Source organism: Scomber japonicus, chromosome 19 (assembly GCF_027409825.1).
Source record: "Scomber japonicus isolate fScoJap1 chromosome 19, fScoJap1.pri, whole genome shotgun sequence".
NCBI lineage: Eukaryota > Metazoa > Chordata > Actinopteri > Scombriformes > Scombridae > Scomber > Scomber japonicus.
This window is the reverse complement of record NC_070596.1, coordinates 21,674,923-21,701,380: the sequence shown is the minus strand read 5'-3', so window position 1 is coordinate 21,701,380 and position 26,458 is coordinate 21,674,923. Positions and strand designations below refer to the sequence as shown.

The 26,458-nt window shown below is 39.8% G+C and overlaps 3 protein-coding genes across 3 annotated transcripts; 1 reads left to right on the top strand and 2 right to left on the bottom strand.

Annotated features, from left to right (window-relative positions):
* Positions 1 to 6: 6 nt before the first annotated feature.
* Positions 7 to 3,067, bottom strand: uck1 (uridine-cytidine kinase 1). Its single transcript, XM_053340387.1, has 7 exons — positions 2,913 to 3,067; positions 2,229 to 2,388; positions 1,497 to 1,593; positions 1,268 to 1,410; positions 1,086 to 1,180; positions 936 to 984; positions 7 to 846 (listed from the first exon to the last, which is right to left on the bottom strand). Exons 1-7 carry the CDS (start codon positions 3,000 to 3,002, stop codon positions 653 to 655), a joined length of 828 nt encoding a protein of 275 aa, XP_053196362.1. The 5' UTR covers positions 3,003 to 3,067; the 3' UTR covers positions 7 to 652.
* Positions 3,068 to 4,019: 952 nt separating this feature from the next.
* Positions 4,020 to 6,018, bottom strand: dnlz (DNL-type zinc finger). The gene is made up of 3 exons (XM_053340389.1): positions 5,694 to 6,018; positions 5,012 to 5,151; positions 4,020 to 4,198 (listed from the first exon to the last, which is right to left on the bottom strand). The coding sequence occupies exons 1-3, from the start codon at positions 5,997 to 5,999 to the stop codon at positions 4,048 to 4,050; spliced, it is 597 nt and encodes a 198-aa protein (XP_053196364.1). The 5' UTR covers positions 6,000 to 6,018; the 3' UTR covers positions 4,020 to 4,047.
* A 2,963-nt stretch (positions 6,019 to 8,981) lies between these two features.
* Positions 8,982 to 24,949, top strand: lrrc8aa (leucine rich repeat containing 8 VRAC subunit Aa). Its single transcript, XM_053340384.1, has 3 exons — positions 8,982 to 9,122; positions 18,474 to 20,598; positions 22,086 to 24,949. The coding sequence occupies exons 2-3, from the start codon at positions 18,484 to 18,486 to the stop codon at positions 22,359 to 22,361; spliced, it is 2,391 nt and encodes a 796-aa protein (XP_053196359.1). The 5' UTR covers positions 8,982 to 9,122; positions 18,474 to 18,483; the 3' UTR covers positions 22,362 to 24,949.
* Positions 24,950 to 26,458: the final 1,509 nt, after the last annotated feature.

Below are 26,458 nucleotides of genomic sequence, written 5' to 3'. Positions count from 1 at the left end.
TTTGGAAACTTTAAAACAAAATCCCCATTTATTATTATTACAGAATGGTCAGTGGAAAAATGAACTTTAAAAAGTTAAGGCATGTAATTCAGCTTTAAATAACCAAAAGGAAGCACTCCTTAGCAATCTAGGTGAAACACTACTAAAATATGCAGCCATCCGGCCTATTTCTGATTTAAATAAATTATGAAAAACAGAAACAGAGGAAGAAATATGATAATTGCAGCAGATCCATATTAATATGACTTCAATATATTAATTTCCATTAAAGCAACAAAAGGTAAAAATAACAGTGCAAAAATCGTGACTTCAACTAAACATTTAAATAACTCTTCCACACCTCCATTTCAGTAACAGGTTACTTAACCACAGTGCACACTGAAAAATCAAACTGTATGATGGAAGACTATTACATGTGAGAAGCATAATCTATTAGGATATTTGTTATGTACCAATAATTACAGGAAAATCGTGAAGTGGTTGCAGCACTTAATGCGTTCACCACTGGATTGTTGATAGCTTTTTTCTTTTAAAAAGCCGCAGAAACTGATAACACGGTTGCTGAACCTCTCTCTCCACATATCATCAGCAACAGCAGCAGCAGCAACTCAAAGCTCATATTCACAGTCTGGACTCAACCGTCCGCACAGTCTCAGTGAGGCCGACTACTCGGCTCTAGCAGGACTCTCTTTCCTGAAGGATTAGCAGTTCCGTTTTGCAGGTCGCCCTGCTCAGAAATGGCCCGTTTCAAGTTCCGCCCGTGACCGTTCATGGACCCGCGCTGCCATTTGCAGAGGTCGCCGTTCAGAATGTCTTGGATGTGCTGCACAATGAGGTTGATGGCAACTGGTGAGAGACAAATCCAGAGGTTTTGGTTTGTTAAGCGTTCATGATGCTGGAGAAACTGACAGAAAATGACCAGAAATGAGACTTACCCATATTATCAACTCCCCTTGGAATAATGACATCTGCATACTTCTTAGTCTGGGAGAGAAAAATAAATGTGAGGTGCTTGATAATGTCTGCTGAAGAAGTTTTGCTGAGTCAACGTAACACTGGAAATGAGTGATGATCATCATACTTACAGGCAAACAGAATTCCTCAAAAGCAGGTTTGACAAACGTTGTATACTGAGTGAGTATCTGCTCTAGGTCCCGCCCTCTGTTCATGTCCCTCAAAACTGGAGGAAAATAACATCAAACCATTAATGTACAGTGACAACATCTGGAATACTGCGTGAGTGTTTGTGTGTCTGAGGCATCAATACCTCTGCGAGACAGTCGGACATCTGAGTCAGTGTCCACAAAGAGCTTCATGTGAAACATATCGCGCACTTGCTGCGGGTAGAAGACGAGGATCCCCTCAAAGAGAACCACGTCAGCAGGGTAAACTGTGATCCTGTCCTCAAGCCTGTAAACACACATTTATCACTCAACAGAGGAAATCTCTTCAAAGTTAAAACAAAATGTGTAAAATGTAAAATGCTTTCTTTCTACCTGGAATGGGTGACAAAGTCATACGTTGGCACTTCAACCACCTTCCCCTCCACGATGTCCTTCAAGGTTTTGTACATCAACTTGTTGTCGAATGCCTCTGCAAGACGTCAAGCAGAAACAGCAAGATTTGATAAACTATGCAGTGCATGAGCTCAATAGTGTATGAACAGAATGATGATTTATGAACACATGCTACTTCATATGACACAGGGCATGATTCAAAATAGCTCCAGGAAACCATGGTGTTATCAGTTCTTTACAGCTTGCACCTTGGCTGAGTAAGCAGTTTCAAAGACATTTGTAGGTCTATTGAGGACAAGTTTAGCTGCAGAATACTCTGCCTTTGTCACGTGGATTTGCAATAAATATGTGACTGTGTGTATATGCAGCAGTGTGTACACTAATGTAAAACTGCAATTTAAGGTTATTTTCAAAAACAATTAATCTTCTTGTCTATAAAACATACTGTAAGAAAACACAATTTTCTACGTGCTTTGACTGACCGTATAATTTACTCACTCAGCAGCACATAATCAAATCTGAAAGGTTAATGTTTGACAATCAACTGTCAAAATGGTTGCTGATTAATGTTCTGTGAATCAACTAATCAATTATTGACTAATAGACCATTTATACATCTGTACGATCCAGTATGAGTCCAATGTCATTTTGCCAGCTTATTTTGATTTTTTTCCCCCAGGGAGTGTGGCATTAATAAAAAATGGATACTACCTGGGTGGTCAAAGTTGTACTGGCCCTTCAGAGCTTTTGCCTTCTGCTCTGGGGTCAGAACTCTGTAGAAACTGTCCTGGCTCACAATAGCCACCTTCCTTTGGCGGTGGTCCACCTTGTTTTGGCCCAGCAACTCCATGATCTTGGCACAAACTGTTGACTATGGCGCACACACACAAAAAAACAATGTCACTCACTCATGTATTGTTATTTATGAAGGGTGTGGTTGTTTATGACCTATAGATACGCTTGAAGTGAAACTAGTAAGGATGAAACAAAACCGATATTTATGGCAGCATTTATGAAGAACAGAGTGAATCAAAAGTCGCAACAACAGTGTGGACTGAAATGTGACCTTCTCTCTGAGCGTGTTTTTATCAGCTGATTCTCCTTTTGGGGCATTGAGAGCAAATTGACAAATGATGACAGCGGCTAGTTAGCTACTTGAAGCTCTTTGGGTCCTAAAAGGTCACCAAAGTGTGATGGCACAAGCATTAAAAAAAGTAGCAGAGCATAATTGTAATATCTGCTTTAGTGTTTTAGCAGAAAAGCTTCACTCAACAGAGGGGGGCGTGACAGCAGCTTTGACAGTTTGTTGAATGCTAATGTTGCTAAAGCGCAAATCTAACCCTACTTTGCTCTCGGGATGCTAATATCATCGTAGCTGAGAAAAACATGTCTGACCTTGCCGCTGGCTGTTCCTCCACTGACCCCAATCAAGAAAGGTCTATGCCGTGGCCTCTCTGCCTCATTTGCGGCTTCAGAGGCGTCCATAGCAGTCCAAAAAAGAGGAGGAAGACTGCAGAAATGTAGATAGCTCGGCTGTGTGTGAGCTATGCTATTTGTAGCAACAACAACACGGCGCTGCTCTCGCGAGAACTGGCTATCTGTCAACCGAGACTTTCGATACAGGATAATCTGGAGGTTTAAATAGAAAATAAAATTAATTTCTATGGAGGACTATTGCTTTTATACATTATTGGTCATTTATAAATCTAAAATAATGTTAGTGCTTCTAAATACAATAGTGGAAGAAGTATTCAGATGCTTTACTTAAGTTAAAAGTACCAATACAGCAATGTAAAAATACACAAGTGAAAGTGCTGCATGGAGAATCCTATTTATAAGATCCCCAGACATATTTTAAGACATATAAAAATACTCTTATTGGATCAGTACCAATACAGCAATGTAAAAATACTCAATTACAAGTAAAGTAAAAGTCCCTTTACCCTTTGTAGGTCACACCAAGAAAGTGCTATTTAAAAAACATTTCTTTGCTTTTCCTATCTCTTTGAGCCCATGACAACATAAAACATGGATTTTTTTTCTACAGACCTAATTCCTTCAAAACTGTTTTAAAAAACATAAAAGATGAAAAAATGAAACTCAACTTCAAAAAATGTTTCCAGGAGGATCTCTTATGTCAGCAGTGATTTGTGTTATTCTTCGTTTATACACTAGCACAATCTGTATCTATAGCAACCATAAGACAATCTAATGGTCTGTTTGTGCATTACATACCTCATAAAAGTGGTAAAGATTGCCCAAAAAGTTTGGGTTAAATAGATTTAGTTTTTGATGAGATATCATGACACAGTGATCTCTACCACACAGTTGAGCAGACCTGTTGAGCAGATCTGTTTTATTTGCAATAAGTAGCTGTGATTATAGTTCCAGCTTCTGCTATTAAAAAAACATTTCTTTATTCCTCATTCAGGCTACATGACAATAAACAGCAGGAATGAAAAAGAATTGTATTTATTATAAAATTTAACATAAACATCTCACAATATACATACACAGTGTAAACACATCATTATTTTTTTTTTGGGTCACTGTCTGCTGTTTCAGTGTCTTCACGGCGCTGTGACTCTTTGATGGATTCATCCAATACTACTTCCAAAGCAGTGCTTCCTTCAACCCTCTTCACCGTCTCTCCTTTAGCAGCAAGGATTTCCTCGATGTTTCTGAAGCATAAGGCAACACAGCATGAGTCATTAAGAAATACACACAAGTACAATCAATCATATCAATTTCTTAAGTGGATTTTGTACCACTTGAGTTAATCAGACATGCTTAAACACTGATCACTTTTTCCATTTATCTAGAAACTTAAGTTCGAAGATCTGTCTCACCTCATGCCTCCACTTTACTTTTTTACCCATCTCTATTTAAATATTTGTTTTTAATGAGACGTTGCTGCTTTTCACACCAGAAAATAAGCTTAATGTACAGGTTCACAATATTTAAAGTCTGTCTTAAAACAAAAGCCATATGCACAGATTAACATTGAAACATACTATAACTATAGATGTGAAAACGTTCTTAAATTCCTTGGTTAAATTCCTCTTTTCACATATTAAGCAACAACCATAAAGCTGCATGTTGTTGACCACGGCTGCAACGATTATTCGATTAATCAAATTTATTTTAATGAGATGTTGCTGCTATGTCACACAAGATAAGACTTTGTTTCCACACCAGAAAATAAACTTAAAGGACACATTCACAATCACTTTGAGACATTTTTAAAGAGAAAATGTCCAAATGATCTGATTCCAGCTCCTCAAATGTGAATATTTGCTAGTTTATTTAGTTCTCTGTGGCAGTAAACTGAATATTTTTCATAATTTTCTGACATTTTATAGACAAAACCATGAAAATATAAATAATTGTTAACTGCAACCTTTCTACATATAATAAATGAATTGACCTAACCAGTGAGAACACCACCATCACATTCAGGTTCATGTTTATAGGTTTAATAAAACACCACTGACTTCTTCCCCTCCAGGTCAGAGAACCAGCCGAGGTTATCAGCGATGATGTGGTGATTTTTACACCCCTCACATTTCACTATCACGACCCCTTTGTAGTACGCATGCTTGGAAATCTTCTGCATGGACCTGGTGGAGCAAACCTGCAAAGTTCAGAATCAGAATCAGAATATCTGTATTTTAATTTTAGCAGGTACAACGAAATTAAGTGCAAAAGAGCTAATAAATCATTTTTAAAAAAAGAACAAACACATAAAACACAATATAAAGTATAAAACAACCCACTCACTCGTCCACATAACAATATTGCACACAGTTATAATTAATTTCACATGAAGCAGGGCAACCAAAAAACAAAACATCTTAACCCTTCTGTCGTCCTCCCAGGTCAAATTGACCCCATCTCTTTTGACTGTTCCTTCTTTCCTTCCATCCTTCCTTCCTCCCTACTCCCGTCCTTCCTCCCTGGTTTCCTTCCTCCTTCCTTCCCTCCCTCCTTACCCCTTTCCTTCCCTCCTTCCTCCCTTCCTTCCTTCCTCCCTCCCTCCCTCTGTACTCCTTCCCTTCCTTCCTTCCTTCCTTCCTCCCTTCCTTACTCCTTTCCTTCCTTCCTTCTCTCCTTCCTTACACCTTTCCTTCCTTCCTTGACCTGAGGACAACAGGAGGGTTAAATCTGGTTTTCTACCTTGCATGTGTAAACCAGCTGATAATGTGTAGGCTGGATCTTCCCCACAGCATCACTCCTGAAGGTCGGACTGGTTGAAAATTGTCTGTGACTTCTTCTCAGGTCGTTTTCATTTCTGTCAGCAGGTAATAGGTGATGAGAGCTGTGTTGACCCTGCTGTGTGGAGAGAAACCCTTCAAACCTCCTGACTGAGGCCGCCGGTGCTCCGTTCAGACACCGCAACAGCAGCAGCCGACCGACAGCGAGCCTCATCCCGGTGCAAGCTGATGAAGGTAAGCGGACAAGAAGCGTCTGTAACACCGACATGATTGTTTATAATGTTCAACCCTAATAGGTTAGGTTACAAGAGATTTCATCACGTGTTTAGTCGCTGTTTGATGATGTCATGTGTTGACTTTTTTTTCTCGACAAAAACTTTATTAACACATTGTTCAGACAACAAAATGAAAGTGGTTATCGTTGACTTGGTATTTCAGCAGATGTAATTGCAATTTAGGATTAAAACTAATAATAGTCAGAACCAGGGGCCGATGTAAGAGTTGATATAAGATCCGGGGCTAAACCCAGAGCAATCACAGCCATTATGTGGTTCACATAGCCTACACATCATGTAATTTGACTGCATTGTATGACTATTGCATACATCAGTAGTAGGCCTAGTAGTGATTTATTGCGGTCCTTATTAACTATTTCCAAAAAGAGAACGTACATAAAAATAAATAAATAACAATAAGGCATTACATCCCTGTTCACCCCTGTTCAAAACCCATAAATAAAGTTAGAAAAAAAGACACTGCATTAATTTGAGTTTAGATGTAGGTACTTAGATAGACGTAATCAGCTTGGATGTCAGCTATGTTAATTGTTAGGGTGAGAGCAGGGTTAGTATAGGCCTATAGTCATACTTTTTAACTTTCATTTAATCCCCTTATATTCTTAATCGATCAATTCCTTCCTTTCAATTTGTATATGAGGCACCCATTGTAAAATTTTGGTTACAGTTTTATAGCTGATATATATTCAATATTTAGCTCACTTTACTCACATTTAGCTATTTTTTCTTTCATTTAAGACAGAAATACATGTAAAAATGTATATAATTGTTAAAAATGTGACTACGTAAAAATCTAAATCTAAATGTTAAATCTAAATCTAAATGGTAAATCTAATTATTAAATCTAAATCTAAAGTGTCGGGTAGAAATGGAGTGACCCACCTTACCCTCCTTAAGCTTATTCTGTTTAAAAGGGGTGTACTGTCAAATACGTCTTGTACACTTTTAACAACCATTTCCATTCCATTGTTTTAAAATGCAGGCAAAAGTATTTCAGTACACCCCACACAATATACTGTGTTAATCTGAAACTGTGCTGCTAGCCTTGGCATGGTAATTGGTGACTGTCCCTGATCGTTGTGGTGGTAGTCATCCAAAACGATGTGCCTGCCCAGAGTTAATTTTTACCAAAAAGAATCCACTTTAAGTTTTGGCTCATTAAGCTCTCCCATAATAGAGAAAAAGACAGTCATTCATATGAACCCAACCACCAGAGGGAGATATTAAGACTTAAAAAAGATACAGATTTCAGATTCAGTATTTCAGTTTGGCACAAATCAGCACCAAACTCCCATATTATATTATGTGTTGAGGTGTGCACAGACAGTTATCATCACTTTACTCTTTGCCAAGGCTTTAAAGGGAGTGGAAGGAATAGGGACAGTATTTATAACGAAACAATTTCCATTATTGTCCCAGCTGGCTATGGCCAAGGTTGTTACGAGAGTTTATAGCTGAGCCGAACGGGCCCAGCAATCATCACAAATGACCTTGGCACGAATAAATGTCTGAAGTTCAATTTAGTGAGCTGGACTGGACTGAAGGGTGTGTTGCTTAATCCTGCTTTGGGAGGTGAGGGGAAGCTTGTTTAGGGGAAACTGCAGTCAGTCTGACACTGGGAGGACTCTCAGTGCTGACACATTGTCTCTGTGGTGAGTCCACATGCAGTTTCTGTGTGCTATAATAGAAAAAGACATGTCAGCACAGATGCAACATTTATTACACCCTATATTCACACCATTTAAGAAATAGTGTACCCTGTATCTGATCTTCTGGTCAATTACTCTTACACAGGAAGGGTTCATTCCTTATTCATGGCCATAAACTAAAAGCCAACATTTATTATTTAATAGGAATAATCTCTCTACAAGTTTAATTACATCTGATTGTTTTGGAAATGTATCTACTCAGAGGTGAGTGTGTGACGCTTGAAATTAAGTAAACATTTAATCAATAATGTTAGTCGGATTTAGGATGAAAGGGAATTATAGTTTGTAGCTTTCTTTAACTTCTTTTCATCACATTTTTATGGGAGGCTTCATACACAGTCTCATAATTATTATCATTTTTTAATTTAAACACTAATTAAATTTTTTTTAAAATTATTAATTAAAATGTGGCATCATAAAGACATGATACAAAAACAAAACACACATAAAAGAAAAAAAACAAAGAATGAAGAGTAAAACGCTTATTTGGGCCTTTCTACATATATCTATAATAACTAATAAAGAAAACAGAGGCCTAATATCACTGGTTATATATTATATATTGTTTAAATATTGTTTGTCCACAGTAATGAAACTAATATTATAATAATAATAATAATAATAATAATGATAATGATACATTTCCACTTTATGTATTTATTTATTTCCTACTTTTAATTCAATTTATTTGACAGGAACAATGATAATTAGTCAACGAAGAAAAGCAACTTTAACCCTAACATACTGTTCATATTCTGACTCATAATTAGTCTCTATACCAATTCACACCCATAAATTCCCATCATTCCCCATCACTCATGAATACATGTTTGGTTAATCTTATGGGGAAAAGACATTCACAGTCACTTTGATATGATCCAGGAGAACATTTGAACATGTTTTAATACTGCCTTTTGTGTGTTTTTACAGTTCTTAAATGTAAAAAAAAATGTGACCCTGAAAAGTAGGGTCAAATCAGCCAAAGTCAACCTAAAAGTTTCATTTTCATCTGCTGTACCTGCCCAGATATTAAAGAGACAACTTAAATTTGTATTAAAATTACACTTTTACTCCGTTATGATTCTTAATTTTTATATAACTGAAATTTAACATAGTAAAAGTTTTTTTTTTTTTTTTTTTTTAAAGAAGCTTTTACTGTTTACTAACGCCGTGCTTTTATTCTGATAACATGAACACTTCCGGCAGTCTCGTACTTGCAGCAGCAGCAAAGTCTTGGAACGAACGCACTCTGCTCTTGCCTTCTCGTGGTTTTGTCGCGCGGGGCTCTGGCCCGGTGTCCGACCCGACACGAGCTGCCGAGGAACGTGAGAGAAATGTGTCACCGGCGCGCGGAGGAGGCGACAGACAGCAGCTTTAATAAACACGGTGAGTTTATCTCCTGTTTTTTTACCGGGGTGTCACGAGCTGCCGCAGCCTGCTAACTAACTCACCGGCCGTCGGTATGTATGAGACATCGTTTCCAGTAACGTCGCTTCTCGGTTCTCTGCTGCTGCTGTTATTATTGTAGAGAGACCACCAAAAAGGAAAAGGGTCGCTCTCAGGATTAGATTACATGTTATTTTATATGACTGCCTCACTGTCTGACTCTTTAATCCCGGATGATGAAGTAATTTAGCTAATATTCCTGAGCATATTCGTGCCAGTCAGAGCTGAAGGCCAGCTGCTTGTATTCCGATATTATGGCATAAAAAAACATAAAATACAGCAGCGGGCAGTTGAATAAAATCAGTTTTTTAAAGACAAATTGACACTCATGTGTTAAATCTGCTGCTCCTGAAAAGAAAGGAAATGCTGCTTTTTTTAATCCGTAGTGAAGCCAGGAAGCGTTACAATGTGTCTGTGGTACATTTCTGAGTTATAGTGAATGATTTTTGCTTTATGATGTGTGTTTTATAAAAATCTACTAATACAGATTAAACATGCCACTGTTATACCCTGTACTCTCATATTTGTGTTATATTTGTAATGTCTTCCTCTAAAGTGTATTGCAAGGTTACCACCATAGGGTTTTATTATAATGTTGGCCCTTGAGATTTGCATTGTGAGCAAGTGTGTGTGTGTGTGTGTGTGTGTGTGTGTGTGTGTGTGTGGTCTGTCATAGACTACTTTTAGGGGCACATTTCAGATTTAGGACTAGTTAACATGGGGAAGGCTTTTCTAACAAAGCTGTGTCACCAATCGGGGAAAATGCTGATTTTGTGGGTCAGTGGTTAAGGTTACAGTAGTGGTTATGGTTAAGGTATGTCTCCAGGAAATGAATGTAAGTCTTTGTCCTCCAATGTAAGTGTGTGTGTGAATAAGAATGAGCGAGGTGTCTTTCTTACCACCTGCTGATTAAAGTTAAAGAGGGTAGAGGGTTAACCTAACCTGTCCAGGCTCACTCAAGAAGAAGGTCTCGTCTTCAGGAGGTGGACCAGCTATATTCTCATTTAAGTATCAATCTCAATCTTGCTCGTTAACAGAGCTAAAAGATAAATGTATGGCTGCTGAGTTTTGCTCTCCTCCTGCACCACGGAAATGATGTAGGTGTTTATTTGCATAAAGAGCAGGGGAGTGAGATCCGGTCTCGAGTGGACAGTCTAGACTCATCCTAATGCCAGGTGTGAAGTGACGCATTTAGGGCTGCCCACTTGTGATCAGATCATGTTAATGGCACGTAAGAACAGGGCCTCACACCTGGTTAGGACTGAAGATGCTTCCCCTGAATGCTCCATCTCTTGCCTCTTGTCTCAAGTCTACTACAACTACCAGGGTTGGGGACATGGGCTGAGATTGGAAGCTGTGATAAATCAAGTGAAAGCGGTCTGTCCATGATTGTTTTCTCAAGGAACAGGACATGGACAATCTCATGTTTTCGGAAGGAGTTGTGGATGTTTGATTGCCAAGAATATCATCCTGAACCGACTCCACTTTTTTTAACATCCACGTATCAGGAAGTACACTCAATGAGAACAGACCTCCTTGCTAAAACCAGCAACAGGCTGATAATTGGAAATCATCAGGTTGTGAATCTGTTGTGGGTGTGACTGCGCTATGTCGCACAGGAAGCAAAGACGCACTTCCCGGGACTGTCGCTGAGCAATTTACTTTCCAAACAGCAACTTCCCGGGAAAAGCCCCAGACACAAAGAGGAAGTAAAGCCAACAGAAGTGCGTACAAGTACGGATTGTAAAATAAGATATTCGCTATAGTACCAGCAGAACCCCCACCTCCCCAATATTTCTAACCTTAATATGAAACCCAATATACTTTATTTACACAATTTCATAAAGAACATACGGACAACATATAAACAACGCTTGAGGAACATAAGAAACATGACAACGGAAATGCTAATGCACATCCTTCAGTGCTTCAATCCATATGGAATACGTCCAAAAGGTGCCACACCCTGTGCCATAATAAAACAAAACATGGCATGCACTCAATATCCGCTTCCTTCTTTTAAACCAGATTAAGGCAGCATGTCTTCTTTGAGTAACATGATGTAACACGTTGTTGTCTAGATGTTGCCTTGAAATGTGTCCACGTGTGACATTCTTCTTGCATATTTTGGCTCGGTACATGGCTCAAACGATGAAGAAATGCCAATTCTGCCAGTGGTCCATTTTGGATAGCGATCCTGGAAGAAAAAATGTCCTTCCTTGAGATATAAACAGCATGACAGCTCACACATGACTTTTGTTGATAGATTTTGGTTCGCTTAAAATTTTGTGAAACCAAACTGAACCAAAGAGAAAATTAAGCAAAGTAGTAACTCCTCCACTGATTCAGACCAAAGTAATGGCGCTTTTCCACTATACAGTTCTAGCACTACTCGGCTCGACTCGACTCGGTATGGTTCCATTACCAAAAAGTGCCTACTCAACGTGGGCCACAAACACATAAAGAATGGAGGACATGGAGGCGATGGTGTACTTGCTGCTGTATATGGCTTTCTGTCACACACAAAGCAAGAAAATTGAGCAGTATGGCCGTTGCCGGTATTTAAAAATGCCGGGTTTGATTCTTGTGTGGGACGGCTCATGACTCTTCCAGCGACAACTCTTCTGACCAATCAGTGACCGGCAGTCTGTTGACGTCACATTTAGTATCGGCTCGGCTCGCTTGGAACCTCAGCAGAGCAGGTACTAAAAAAGTACTAGGTACCAGGTACTATCCCTAGTGGAAAACAAACCGAGTCGAGTCGAGCCAGTGGAATTAATTGACAAATATTTTGATAATCGATTTATACATTTTGAGTCATCTTTTGAAGTAAAAATAATAGGAAAGCAGGTGCTGGACCAGATAACAACATCTGTGAAAGCAAATGTCTGAAGAAGAGCGGTAAGCTTGAAACGTCACTGGAGGTATCCTATTAAATGTACCTGCATTGGGAGCTGCAGTGTACAGCCTTTTGTCCTGCTTTCCCAGGCTTTGTATATGACTCAAACGATGACTGCAGTTATGAAGAAATGCCAGTTCTGCTGATGGTCCATTTTGGAGAACTATCCCAGAAGAAAAACAAGCTGTCCTTTGTCCATCTGCCAACCCCATGAGATATTCTGACCATTTTGTTTCGCTTGAAACTCAACTGAAGAGAAAATGCAACAAAGTAGAAACTCATCCACTGATTCTGACCTGACTGATTCAGAAGTAAACAAACCAAACTTAAACTACTTTGGTTGAGTTATCCCTTAAACGTATTATGCAACAACCATAAAGTAGATCCTGTGGACTAGAGCTTCAAACATTAGGCAACTGGCAACTAAAACTAATCGTTTTAGTTGCCAGTTATTAATCGACAACTATTTTGATAATCGATTTATCATTATGAGTCTTTTTAAGAAATAAAGGTTCTCCAGATTCCAGCTTCTCAAATGTGAATATTTGCTGGTTTCTTTAGCCCTATGATAGTAAAGTGAATATTGTCATGCTGTGGGCTGTCAGTAGAGACTAGCGATTGGAATCGAGAACCGGTTCCAGTTTAGAACCGGTTCCAGTATGTCCGATCCATCAGAGTCCTCCTATTAAGCCCAGTTGTTTGGTGTTGACATAACGGAAAAGGCAGAACTCATCTGTGAGGGCAGAGCCTCCACCCGACTGTTTACAGCGCACACACGCTAAAGTTATCTTCAGCTGTCTTGTAGTTCATCTTCAAGAACGACAGCGGCTGCAAGCATGTTTTATTTTAATGACTAAATAATTACATTTGTGAGGCGAATGTGAAGTGTACTGTGAACTTTCTATGCTGTCACTCAGCTAATTTTAACATTTTGCAGTGCGGCGCGCAATCCCCCTCCTCCCATTTTGTTATACAGACAGAGGCCTGTAAGATGCTTTCCAATTAATTAAGTCAGTTATTAATTCAGTTGACTTCTGGCTGTGGACCATTTATCTACTTATCTACCAATTATGTTTCAAATATTCATCAGAAGGTCATTGATAAACAGTGGAGATAATAAAACAGTTGTTCAGCATTGTCACTGAAAACCTGTGTAGGCCAACTTTCAAATAACTGATCAGGAATTGATAAGGGAATCAATAAAGCAGGGTAGATAATGGCATTGATATCAATACAATCTTATCAATTCCCATTCATGGTAGTGACAAAGCAATTTGACATTTTATGAGGTCCTCTTGGTCTTTGGGAAATAGCTATCGACATTTTTCACCATTTTCTGACATTTTATGGTCCAAGCAACTAATTGATTAATCAAGAAAATGACCGATAATGAATTATTGAGTTACCGCCCTACTGTGGACACAACACTGGAGACTGATAGCAGTGAATTACTCATCCATGCTGGGTTATAATAATATCATCATTATGTGTGTGCAGCATCAGGTTGGAGTCAGTCAGTTAATGTGTAATGCTCTCTGTTGCATTACAGTGAAGATATATTGACAGATATCCTAAACCCGAACAAAGCACATATCAATCTGATGCAATGTAATAAAAGTTCAGGCTCACTGTTAGTGATGGCAGCGCTGGCATTCATCCATCTCTCCATCCATCCATTTATTTTCTAAACACCGTTCAGGGTTGTAAGGTTGCAGGATCCCGTCCCTGCACGGACTGTGTGAGAAGTGGTTTCATATTTTCCAAACATGCGCCTCCCTAACATGTCTTTCAAGTTTCGTAGGTAAGCAAAGCAACTAAAGAAAACACACAAAGACAAAGTGGCAATTCCTCAAATGAGACGTCACAGTTGGCTTGTAAGACGCAGCGCTTTGATCTTCCCTGTGGAGCGTAACATTCACCTGTGGGTGAATTTTTTAATTAGTCATCAATCAGGTTAGGGCAGCAGCTACTGATTTTTTTTTTAACCAATTAATCTGCTGATTGTTGTCTCTGTGTTTTCCATAAAATGTCAGATGATATTAAAAAGCTCAGGGTCTTCTAGTATTTTGTTTTGTCCAACCAACAGTCCACAATCTCAAAAGAGCATCAAATTCACACGTGAGAAGGTGGAACTAGCTAATTTCTGGCTTTAAAAAAAACAAACTAAAATGATTATCAAAAAGTATTGGTAATTATGTTTCTGTTGTTTGACTAATCAATTAATCGATTAATTGTTGCAACTCTAGTTAGGTTTTTTTAAATGCTGGTTGGTGTTTAAAACAAAACGGCAGTCATGAAAGCAGCTCTGTGACGCTGTACGTTAATGCTAGGGCTGGGTATCGGTAGTATCGAAACATCTCCCGTCAAATGATCCCTGCTTTGATTTAATGCGACATGTGATTGGCCCATTGCCACAGTAGCCACAACCCATCTGTGGAGGTGAAGTCGCAATTTAATGCTTCTATTCACATGATGGGTATTGAATGAAGTACTCAATTGGTATCGGTATCACTTTAAGGGTACTTGGATTGTTACTGGTACCATCATTTCTTAAACGATACCCAGCCCTAGTTAATGCACAGAGATGCATTGAGCTAAAACTAATGTAACCATGTAAACATTGTTAAGGTTTAATGTTCACCATAGTAGTTAACATTTCCTAACTAGCACAAAACCCAAAGTACAGGAGAGGCCATAGACGTAGATTTGAATATGGACTGTATGTACATGTCATTACTAATACCAAGGTGTTGCTGGATTGTTCCCACCAATATTTTTACCTCAAACAGTCTAGCAGCTTTACCTCCACGTAACATCATTTATAAGCTAAATTAGCCACAGCGGCACAGAGATTCAGACAGGGGAACTGCAGCCTCTCAGGTGAGCTGTGAAAGATCGAGCCATACATTCAGGGGTTGAATAAAAAGTCTCAGGTGAGGTTTAAAAACCTTCCAGCAGCTCGTTATAGAGCAGCTCATTACCTGCAGGTTTCTATACATCGATTGTGATAGTCTATAAATCTTTAATTTTGGTCTCAGATTTATAGTTGTCTATCAATAGACTTAAATGTAAAAGTCAGATAAACATCATGATACAAGTCCAGATTTTATTCAAGTCAGTAAACATTCAGCAGAGTTAGGCTCTTTCCTTTGTGTATGTGTGTGAACACACGTGCTTAGGAAAGATAAGCGTGATACAGAGCAAGTACACATACACAATTATTTTGGCAGTCTGACAAAAAAATGTCCCTTCCAACTAAAACCAAACCTACGCCCTTGACCTTGAGGCTCATGGGAATGTCATTAGTTTTGCATGTAGGCTTTTTGGTCATAAACGACAATACTGGAGTGACTGAGATTTTGATAATGACACAAGATGAAAATTCAGTTCAGCCTGAGGAGAGCATGAATCTATGTACCAAATTTCATTGCAATACATTTAATAATTGTGAAGATATTTTAACTTTAAAACACAAATGTGAACCTAAGAGATGAAAAGAGTCACCAGAGTCAGTGGGATTCATCCTCAGAGGTAGTATCATGGTAGAGAAGTGTTTAATAGACACAAATAAACCCTTCATATATGAATATAACATGAAGTATAATAATATGGGACCTTTTAAATTCCTTTTGATGGATCGTGCACAGTAACAACACATATCATATGTTTCTTTATTTTTCTGTGTTACTGTCTGTAGCTTCAGTTGAGAGCCAAGAGTGTCCTTGAGGGGAAATTACTGCTGGCTCTGTTAATATATCGCCTCTCTCAGCGAGCGAGCTCACCTGCACGTCTCCGAGCCCGTGTCTCAGAGACACAAAGACCGCCCACACAAAAGCAGCTCTGTTCAGGGGGAACAAATTCAGGAAAAATGTACCAGCATAGGGATACAAACAGGAAGCCGGGACAGAGCTCCTAACCCATTTCCAAAGAAATCCAGTTTGACTTTGAAGACGCCCTGTTCCTCTGCTCCTGTTTATGATAATGAGAGTGATTCCTCAGAGGAAGAAATCCTTGGATGCGCTTTTGAACAAAAGATATCAGATTATCACACACTGCGACTTTACTTCATCTTCAATTTGTGACAGTCTGGATGCCAGTGTAAGACTCATCAAAAGACTTAAAGCTTTTATTTTTTAAGGCACGTTACATGGATCTTTGTTGTTTATTTGACCTTATCAGTGCAGCCATGTTACATAAGAGATATTATCTATAGCGTGAACCAGGGAATCCACAAGTTTCTGCCGTCTGTATGAAAGAGGGCAGATTGTTGTTTGTGATTTGAAACCATTATCTTCATATTTTCAGTCTAAACTTATTTAATGTACTTTTCTAGTTTAGTTTAATGAATCCGGTGCCATTCAATGAAGTACAGAGATTGCACTGGTGTTTAAGATTGTCTCTCGTACAATTAGAGGTGTTTTGGCAGCTGTTGGGGTCACTGTGCTGTTCTTACTGAGTTGGTTTTAAAAGCAGCGACCTCACAGAGGAGGCCCTCACACCGCCTGTACTGACATTCTGGTTTGAACTGGATGAAACAAGGCTTTTTTTGTGACCACTTGATCAGCTATCCTCTTTCATCCTTTTCCTGTAAGTCAGGGGTAAGTTGAGCAGACAAGGGTGATACAGTTTTAGGGATTTTTTTTGTAATCAACTCCTACTCTCAACTTTTTTCCTCTCAGATAGATCACTTATCTTTTGCTTTTTTGTAACAACAAACATAACTGGACAAATAAGAAATTGCTGAGTTTCTTGCATTAACCACACAATTACGCATATGGGAGGGGAAGTAGCCCAGTTGTGGTTTAACAGCTGTACTCAGCCGTAAATGGACGCCTGGGACAGTGATTTGGTTTCAAGGTTTATTTGATCATGGTCAGCAGTATGATCTCACTTGCTCACTGAAACAGCATTGAAGTCAAAGTGCAAGTTCTTGATTTGGTTTCACTGTTCCCCATTTATTGTAATCATTTATTCACGTTTTAGAGTGATATGACGCAGCTTTTAAAAATTAAACTGACAAAGAGGATCTTAAAGAAGACTGTTAAAACTGTTAAAATGTGCCGTGAATAGGCGCATACAGAGAAATCACTACACATCAGCAGTGATGGAGAAACAGAGACTTGTGTGGACATGCGTGCTGTGTCAGGGTCTGTGGTCCTCTCGCTTCCGGCTTGCTCTGCAGTCTTTGAACTGCAGTGTGCTGTCGGCACACGCAGGATGCTTGGGATATCCCTGACACACAGCAGACTCTACCCAAAAATATCATTCCTGCCCTTCTTTGTCTGTGCTACCTCTGTCTGCTAACCTCCACACTTGGCTTTAAACGTGCTGACTGGGCTGTATGTATGAAAGGCATCATAAATATGATAACTGAGTTGGAGTTCAGTGCCTAATTGTACTGTGTTTATATGCAGGGCTTATTGATTTCTCTGAGTTAGAGCTCATTTTTTAAATGAGACAAATGATGTCCTGTTCTCACAGCGTAATAAATAAAACACCACTCAACCAGGTTAAAGAAGGATTTCTTAAAACTGCACTGCAAGAGAGATGAAATGAAGAGAGGGCGTGGATGGTGATCTTGATGTGGTGTCCATTTGAAATCAGTTTTAGGGGTTACTTCATGCAATAAACATTTGAATAGTAGTATAATAATAGTATAAAGCATTACTTAGGATGTTATAATGGTTACAGAGGCAAGAATATTTAGATCCCTCAGCAAATGTAGTCTTTGCATCATATACCACCTGATATACTAAAGTGTTGATTAGTGGATCATCATAAAAGTAATGAGCAGCTATTTTGATAGTTGATTTTAGTCTTTGAATCATTTTGTAAGCACAAATACAGATCAGTCTCTGGTTCCAGCTTTTCAAATTTGAGGATTTACTGTTCTATGTTTTTATGTCATTGTAAGTTATATATTTTTGGGGTTTGGATCGTTTGCCTTGCTTCTGGGAAATTATGATTGTTTTGCTTTTTTCATTATGATTTGAATACTTACTAGTTGCATTTGAAGTTGTGTGTTGAAAAAAACTGCGTAAATTGTCAAATTTATAAATTTAATAAACTCAAATATATTCAGTTTCCTATCATAAATAAACAGCAAACATTTGCTTTCAAGAAGCGCAAATCAGATTTTTTGGCATTTTCGCTTATAATTACTTCAACAATTCATTGGTAGTCAAAATAGTTGTTCCTTCATTTTCTTGACTAATTGTATCATCTCTTGGGACATCTTAGAGGCCAACATACAGCATATCCTGAATAACATTTTGAAACAATGGAATCTTCAAGGTTTCTGTTGTTTATTGTAATACTAAAAATTGTAATCCATTATTTTTTAAACACATGCATCACCAAATAATTCCCTTGTCTTGTCTTTGTCTCTCCAGATAAACCATCATGATTCCCATCACAGAGCTCCGGTACTTTGCTGACACCCAGCCAGCGTACCGTATCCTGAAGCCATGGTGGGACGTATTCACCGACTACATCTCAATCGTCATGCTGATGATCGCAGTGTTTGGTGGCACACTGCAGGTCACGCAGGACAAGATGATCTGCCTGCCTTGTAAGTGGGTGATCAACAGGTCGTGCGAGACCATGCCCGTCTCGAACGTGACTGTCCCCTTTGCACCGGAACCCAAAGGCATTCAGTATGACCTCGACCGTCATCAGTATAATTATGTGGACGCTGTTTGCTACGAAAACAAACTACACTGGTTTGCCAAATATTTCCCCTATCTGGTGCTACTCCACACTCTTATCTTTCTGGCCTGCAGCAACTTCTGGTTCAAGTTCCCACGCACAAGCTCCAAACTGGAACACTTTGTCTCCATCCTCCTCAAATGTTTTGACTCCCCGTGGACAACAAGGGCTCTGTCCGAGACCGTGGTCGAGGAGAGCGACTCCAAACCTTTGGGGAAAATGAACGGTTCAATGGACAAGAAGGCCTCGTGTGTGAGCGAGGACGTTGAAGCGAGTGTGCCCATGCTCCAAAGAACAAAGTCCAGAATTGAACAAGGAATTGTAGATCGCTCTGAAACTGGGGTCTTAGATAAAAAGGAAGGGGAGCAGGCCAAGGCTCTTTTTGAGAAAGTGAAGAAGTTCAGGATTCATGTGGAGGAGGGTGATATAGTGTACCGTCTCTACATCCGTCAGACCATCATCAAAGTAATCAAGTTTATACTTATCATTAGCTATACAGGGTACTATGTAAGCTACATCAGGTTCAGTGTAGTGTGCGCGGTGGAGATTCAGAATCTGACAGGATACAGCACGTTCTATTGCGCTCACCCGTTAGCAACTCTTTTCAAGATCCTGGCCTGTTTCTACATCAGCTTGGTGGTGGTTTATGGTCTTATATGCATGTACACTCTCTGTTGGATGCTCAGCCGCTCACTCAAACGATACTCCTTTGAGTCGATCCGCGAGGAGAGCAGCTACAGCGACATCCCTGATTTAAAGAACGACTTTGCCTTCATGCTGCACATGATAGATCAGTATGACCCTCTCTACTCCAAGCGCTTTGCTGTGTTTCTGTCAGAGGTGAGCGAGAACAAGCTGAGGCAGCTGAACCTCAACAACGAATGGACGTTGGAGAAGCTGAGGCAGCGCATCACCAAGAACTCGCAGGATAAGCTGGAGCTGCATCTGTTCATGCTCAGCGGGATCCCAGACACAGTGTTTGATCTGCTAGAGCTGGAAGTGCTCAAGTTGGAGCTTATTCCTGATGTCACGATCCCTCCGATCATCGCTCAGCTTTCAAACCTGAGGGAAATGTGGCTCTACCACACACCAGCTAAAATTGAGGCTCCCGCTCTGGCTTTCCTGAGGGAGAACCTGAAGTCGCTCCACATTAAGTTCACAGACATAAAGGAGATCCCACTGTGGATCTACAGCCTGAAGAACCTCAGTGAGCTCCACCTCACTGGGAACCTGAGTGCGGACAACAATCGCTTCATTGTCATCGATGGACTCCGAGAGCTCAAAAGGCTCAAAGTGCTGCGTCTGAAAAGCAACCTGACCAAGCTGCCACAGGTGGTGACAGACGTGGGCGTGCACCTCCAGAAGCTTTCTATCAATAATGAGGGCACTAAACTGATGGTGCTCAACAGCCTGAAGAAGATGGTCAACCTGACGGAGCTCGAGCTCGTTCGCTGCGATCTCGAACGCATCCCGCACTCCATCTTTAGTTTGCACAACCTGCAGGAGATCGACCTGAAGGACAACAACCTGAAGACGATCGAGGAGATCATCAGCTTCCAGCACCTGCACCGGCTCGTGTGCCTGAAGCTGTGGTACAACCAGATCGCCTACATCCCCATTCAGATCGGCACGCTCACCAACATGGAGCGGCTGTATCTGAACAGGAACAAGATCGAGAAAATCCCCAGCCAGCTTTTCTTTTGTCGCAAACTGCGCTTCTTAGACCTGAGTCACAACAATCTGACCAGCATCCACGCTGACATCGGCTTCCTCCAGAACCTGCAGTACTTTGCTGTGACGGCAAACAGGGTAAGAAGAAAAGAAAAGTGCCCTTATGCTTCTTTCTGTTTTCATTTGAGTGAAAGTTTATTTTATTTCCTATGTTCTCCACCCATCTTATCTTATCTTATCTTAGGGCAAAGGCCAGGTAAAAGTGTCTACAAAGGTCAGAACTTATAAATGCTGAGATGTTCATAGATAGAAATTCAGAGAAAACATCCAAGGAGTTCAGGACATAAAAAGGTTGAAAACATTAATGTGATCTTGATTTGTTTATCCGGGAAAATCTCCATTGACTGGAATAGCAGAAGACATGATTCAGCGGTATGTTGTAAATGCATTATTGTGCTGTACACAGCAGTTAAATTATGCTAACCGCTGTCACACATGTTAGATAAAAGTCCTCCTGTCTGGAATGAAGCACAGATTATTATTATTTTTTACTGCCAGTTTTCTTTTCATCTTTTTGGACCAATAAATAGAAACCATTAGAGATTTTCAAAGCATAGTCACATTTATGGTATAATTATACTTTTTTTCTCTCTGAAACCACATTATGATTCTTTGAGCATGATGTACTCCTTTGCCTTTTCATAGTTTCTCCCCTTTTTTTTTCTAAAGAGAAGATGATCTTCTGGTCTCTTATAGACGTCCCCTCAAATGCTGATTATTTAGGATGTTGTTTGTTTTAGTTGCTTTTGAGGGCTTTGCCAAATCCTGACACAACAGTCATGACTTCATTAGTCTTTTTTGGCTTTCAGTCTTTAAATGTGCCTTATTTGTTCATTTGCAGTGTAGTTATTTCATTTAGAGAGAGGCAGTTTGTTTACCATGCAAATTTAGGAACAACAACATTCTCCTAAAAAGGCTGTTTTTAGAACTCAAAGGCATGTGTACGGCATCATGTGTTTTCAGTAAAGGATGCTATTATCGTCGTTTTACGGTGGTTGCACACTGAAAATAGGTTCCAGCAGGTTTATGTGCAACCAAAAATAGCTCCATTAAAAAGGACCCTTCTGGTGTCTCTGGCGTTTTTAAGGCCTCTCTCACCTAAATCCTCTTTACACTCTTAATGTAACACATTATAAATTCAATGAGTTGTGTAATTGTGAATATTGTGTCCGTGTAGGAATAATACCCACCAGCTTTTTAGAGATGTGATTTTTTTTTTTTTTTAGATGCTACAAAAAGGACTTGGCAGTCTGCTTTTAAATTGTTTGTTGAGGCCTTTGAAGCCATTTAGCTGTTTTCTTTTTCCAGTAACCTAAATTAGTTATGCGAAATCTCTGAGCAAATAAAAGAATAATTGGGTAACATCTGAGGTAAACAGGATCTAGATCTGAACTAGTCTCCAGTGGAGACAGCCGCCTCTCCTTCCTGATTGCCCTTTGCCCACATCTCAGCTCTCCAGTCTCATCTGGCCATGGCATACGGATTAAAAATTGAACAACTCAGCCTTTCTGTTAACTGGTAACTCACACTTCTCATCAATCTTCCTCTTATCCTCTCCACTTCAGATTGAGACTTTGCCCCCAGAGCTGTTCCAGTGTAAGAAGCTGCGCACTCTGAATCTGGGTAACAACTGCCTGCAGACGCTACCATCGCGCTTCGGGGAGCTCACCGGGCTGACCCAGCTGGAGCTGAGAGGGAACCGTCTGGAGTGTCTCCCGGTGGAGCTGGGCGAGTGTCGGCTGTTGAAGAGGAGCGGGCTGGTGGTGGAGGAGGACCTGTTCAACACGCTGCCAACAGAAGTGAAAGAGCAGCTTTGGAGGGCCGATAAGGAGCAAGCTTGAGCCAAACCTCTGCGGAGAACTGCAGAGGAAAGAAGTTTGATTTTTAGAAACAAATAAGCAGTGATTTTGTTCATAAAGGTAGGCGTTGATCATGCGGGCCCAGAAAAGTAATGGTTTTGTTGTTTGGTTGGTGCTTGGGGTTTCCCTGTCAGGACCTGTATAAGCACCAAAGTCAAATTTCATAACCTCCAAGGATGTCTTTTTGGGAAATCTCATGATCATCAAGGAAAAATGTCAAGCTCGGTGATGAAAGATGGTTTATTAATGTGGCTTTTTTCTGTGTTTCATCCTGAATGTGAAGCTGCCAGGATGCAAGCAGGGTGATGTTGAATATGCATGCCACAGTAGGATCTTTGCTACGGCAAACCTGTTTATTAGAGAGAGCCAAAAAAAACAAAACAAAAAACAGTTTGCACGATTCAGCCTTTTCAGTGAGCTCAATGTGTTCGCTATCACTCCTTAGCTGACCATGAAATAAATGCACAAATTGAACGTGCTCAAAGCAGTTTTTGCCTGACCTCCCTCTGGCCTTGAGACTCAAAATTTTACTTTTGAAATTTTTACACTTACATTTGCAGTTGAGGCGCAGTGTGGCTCCAGATACTGGCAGATGTTAATAAACACATCGTGGTGCAACTGGCAGCCGATTTGTCGAGGCATGAAGGTTCAGCTCGTTTTATTTCCTTCAGGCTGCGTATGCTCAACATGCTTGGAGGCGTCTTACTATGTGATCAAAACGACTCTGTGATGACGATCAGCAGATGATCCCACAGATGAACTCACAGCTTTGGCCTTAACTCAGTAGACTGATGATGAAACTACATCAAAGAAAAGCTGTCCAACATTCAGCGGAAATAAATGGGAACAAACTCTTAAGTACGTCTAAATACCCTACACTCATTAATTTATAACGTCGGCTTGTGTGGAAGGCTTTTTGTCAGCTGTAGTGGAGAAATGCACCGTTCATCATGGACTCTTTACGTTCTTTCACTAAACATCATGTGTTATTTAAGCACGTGAAACGGGCTTTACTTTTATTTTGCATGATTTAACATCACACACATTACTAATGTGTCTTATTTAGATATGTAAGATCAGTAGGATTGGGCCTGTAGAAACCAGGTCAAGAATTTATCTCACTCCAAGATACATTATTTGGCACTTACATGCACACGCCAGTAACATGTACATGTTCATGTATCATTAGCCTGTGAAACAGGCTGTATTCTGATCAGTTCAACATTCAGAGACTATGTGATTTATAAGTCAGTGAGTGACTGAGTGCCACACAGTCTGTACAGCCATTCATTTGTCATTTTGTGCAAGAATTCATTTTAAGCTTCTCATGTCTTATTTCAGATGGACATACAGTGCATTCAGACCCCTTCACTCTTTTCATATTTTATGTTGCAGCTTTAAGCTAATATTGTTAAAAAAATTTTCCCTCATCAATCTACAGTCAGTACAAATGTATTAAAAAGGAAAAAAGGAAATGTCACATTGATATACGGTAAGTATTCAGACCCTCTGCTATGGTAAATCCTAAATGGACTGCACTTACATAGCGCCTCTCTAGTCTTCCAACCATTCTTAAGCATTTTTACGCTACAAGCCACATTCACATGCTGATGGCTGGGGCTGCCAACCTGCTTATCAGGATCTAATCATTCACACACTGATGGCGCAGGTGCGTGAATGTGTGTGCTTGTGAGCAATTAAGGGTACACTATCTTTGCCAAGGACCCTTTAAAATGTGGACTGCAGGAGCCAGAAATGGAACTGCCAATCTTCTGATTAGTGGACGACCTGCTCCACCACCTGAGCCACAGTCCCAGTCTGGCTTCTGTTTGGCAGGGAGGATTCTCAGACTGAGAGATACAAGATTATCTGGTCTGATGAAACTAAGGTTGAACTATTTGGCTTCAATTCTAAGCGTCATGTTTGGAAGAAACCAGGCACCACTCATCACCTGCTCAATACCCACCCAACGGAGAAGCGTGGTGGCAGCATCAGGCTGTGGAGGTCTTTTCAGTGACAGGGACTGGAACACTGGTCAAGGTTGAGGAAAAGCTAAATAGAACAAAGTACAAAGCTATCTTTAATGAAATGGTCCAGAGCACTCAGGACCTCCAACTGGGCTTAATGGCCCTAAGCACACAGACAGGATAACAAAGGAGTGACTTAAGAACAAGTTTGAATGTCCTTGAGTGGCCATCCAGAACCCTGACCCTGACCCTAACCCTAACCCTAACCCAATTGAACTGAAAATGGCAGTCCACGACAGTCCTCATCAACGTAATAGAGAAGAATGGCAGAAAATCCCCAAATCCAAATGTGCAAAGTTTGTTGCATCCTACTCAAGAAGAGTTGAGTCTGTAATGGCTGCTAAAGGTGTTCCATTTAAGTACTGAGAAAAGGATCTAAATACTTATGTCAATGTGATATTTCAGTTTTTCCTTATTAATAAATTTGGGAAGTTAAAATTCTTTTTTCACTTTCTCATTTTGCGATATTGAGTGTAAATTGATGATGGGGAAAATGAATTTAAATGGATTTGGCATGCAGCTGCAACATAATAAAATGTGAAAGGGTCTGAATACTTAAATGAATGTGCTGTATATCTTGTAGTCAAAGGTGACCTTTGTTCAATTGGAGACTAATATACGTTGCTTCACTGATTCAGTCACAATTACACAATGTCCCATGCTGACGTGAAGTTTGCTCCCCCTATATTAAAGCTACAGAGTCATAAATGTTCAGAAAACTCCCACCACAGTTGATTTCTCTTTCATTATGAAAGTGAAAGATATGCACAATGCTAATCTTACCACTGGTAGATGATAAAGTGATGATAGTCTATAAAACAAGCAAGAAACAAGGTACTTTTTATCCTGATTTGTAATTATGAGACCTTATATGATTATTACCTGGCACCTCCAAGTGGATGAACTCTTGCACATGTGACAGGGGAGTTTTAACTCGGTGACTCAAGTTTTCAGCTGTTTGTATGCTTGGCCTTTTATTTATCATGCTCTGTTTACTCAAGGGATACTGGACATTTGTCTGCTCCGTGTTTATCCACGAGAGCAAAACGAGGAAAAACAGGAAATTACAGAGTAAAGGAAACTGGTTCTACACAAGGGAAACATTTATTTGCAGAAAGAGTATGCAGAATATGTGATTTCCACATCCATGGTCCAAATTAGTGCAACATGCTTTGTCTGCTTGAAACACTTTTCTTATTAGTACTTTGGATTTATTAGCATCATTTGGAGTAAACCTGCTATGTTTACTCCAGCCAGGCATCCATTGTTGCTAATATGGCCTTACCTTTTACAAGCTGTATTCCCCTTTTAATGATCACAAAACATCACATTCACAACTTGTTTTTCTGTGTGTTGTAAAAATGTATAGCAGAGATGTTTAACGTCTTTGTTTCATGCATATCAGTCGTACGGTATGTGGTCTTATTGTTACCAGCTGCTTTTCTTTTTGATTTTCGGCTTTTTTTGTTTCACTTTTGCGATACAATCGCACCTTTTGTTCACAGTGAAGGTTTTTTTTTCAATGAGGCCTTGGCTAAACCCAAATGCCCCTCTAGGGGTCACTAGTAAAGTGCTCGAACACAGTCTTAAAAACAATCCTGTTCTGAAAGAAGAGCCTCGGTCTTGAATGTGTCGACAAGCAACCGCTTTTAAAGTTAGACTCAAAGGTCACAGACAGAGACAAAAAAGGGAACAGATGACATCATAGAAAGGAAAAGCTGAAATGCACAACAAATCTCAGCTTGTATACAGTTTCTAAACATAGAAGTAATTTTCAGGGGTGAAATGTGGTATATCATCCCTGGTTTGAACTTAATAGTGCCATGTTGACCTGTTGGATGCCAAATATTAAACACAAACAGGCAAAAAGATTGAGCTTTTAGCACATTAGACTGCAAAGGATATATACCTTTAAAGTGCAGTAGCTGGCCATATGTTTAGGGACAACGTGTAGGACCATTTTTACGTCACTCCAATGTAAATTTGATACAGTAACAGTAACAGGTCATTGTGGTGGTGCAGTGCAGTAGCCAGGGCTGCTGACACAAAACA

Coding starts and splice junctions, on each gene's coding strand:
- dnlz (XM_053340389.1), bottom strand. CDS start 5,999: ATGTCGGTGTTACAGACGCTTCTTGTCCGCTTACCTTCATCAGCTTGC. Junction 5,152..5,693: donor AGCTGGTTTACACATGCAAG/GTAGAAAACCAG, acceptor TGAACTTTGCAG/GTTTGCTCCACCAGGTCCAT. Junction 4,199..5,011: donor TCTGACCTGGAGGGGAAGAA/GTCAGTGGTGTT, acceptor CTTATGCTTCAG/AAACATCGAGGAAATCCTTG.
- lrrc8aa (XM_053340384.1), top strand. CDS start 18,484: ATGATTCCCATCACAGAGCTCCGGTACTTTGCTGACACCCAGCCAGCG. Junction 20,599..22,085: donor TTGCTGTGACGGCAAACAGG/GTAAGAAGAAAA, acceptor TCTCCACTTCAG/ATTGAGACTTTGCCCCCAGA.
- uck1 (XM_053340387.1), bottom strand. CDS start 3,002: ATGGACGCCTCTGAAGCCGCAAATGAGGCAGAGAGGCCACGGCATAGA. Junction 2,389..2,912: donor GAGGAACAGCCAGCGGCAAG/GTCAGACATGTT, acceptor TGTGCGCCATAG/TCAACAGTTTGTGCCAAGAT. Junction 985..1,085: donor TTGAGGAATTCTGTTTGCCT/GTAAGTATGATG, acceptor TTTCTCTCCCAG/ACTAAGAAGTATGCAGATGT.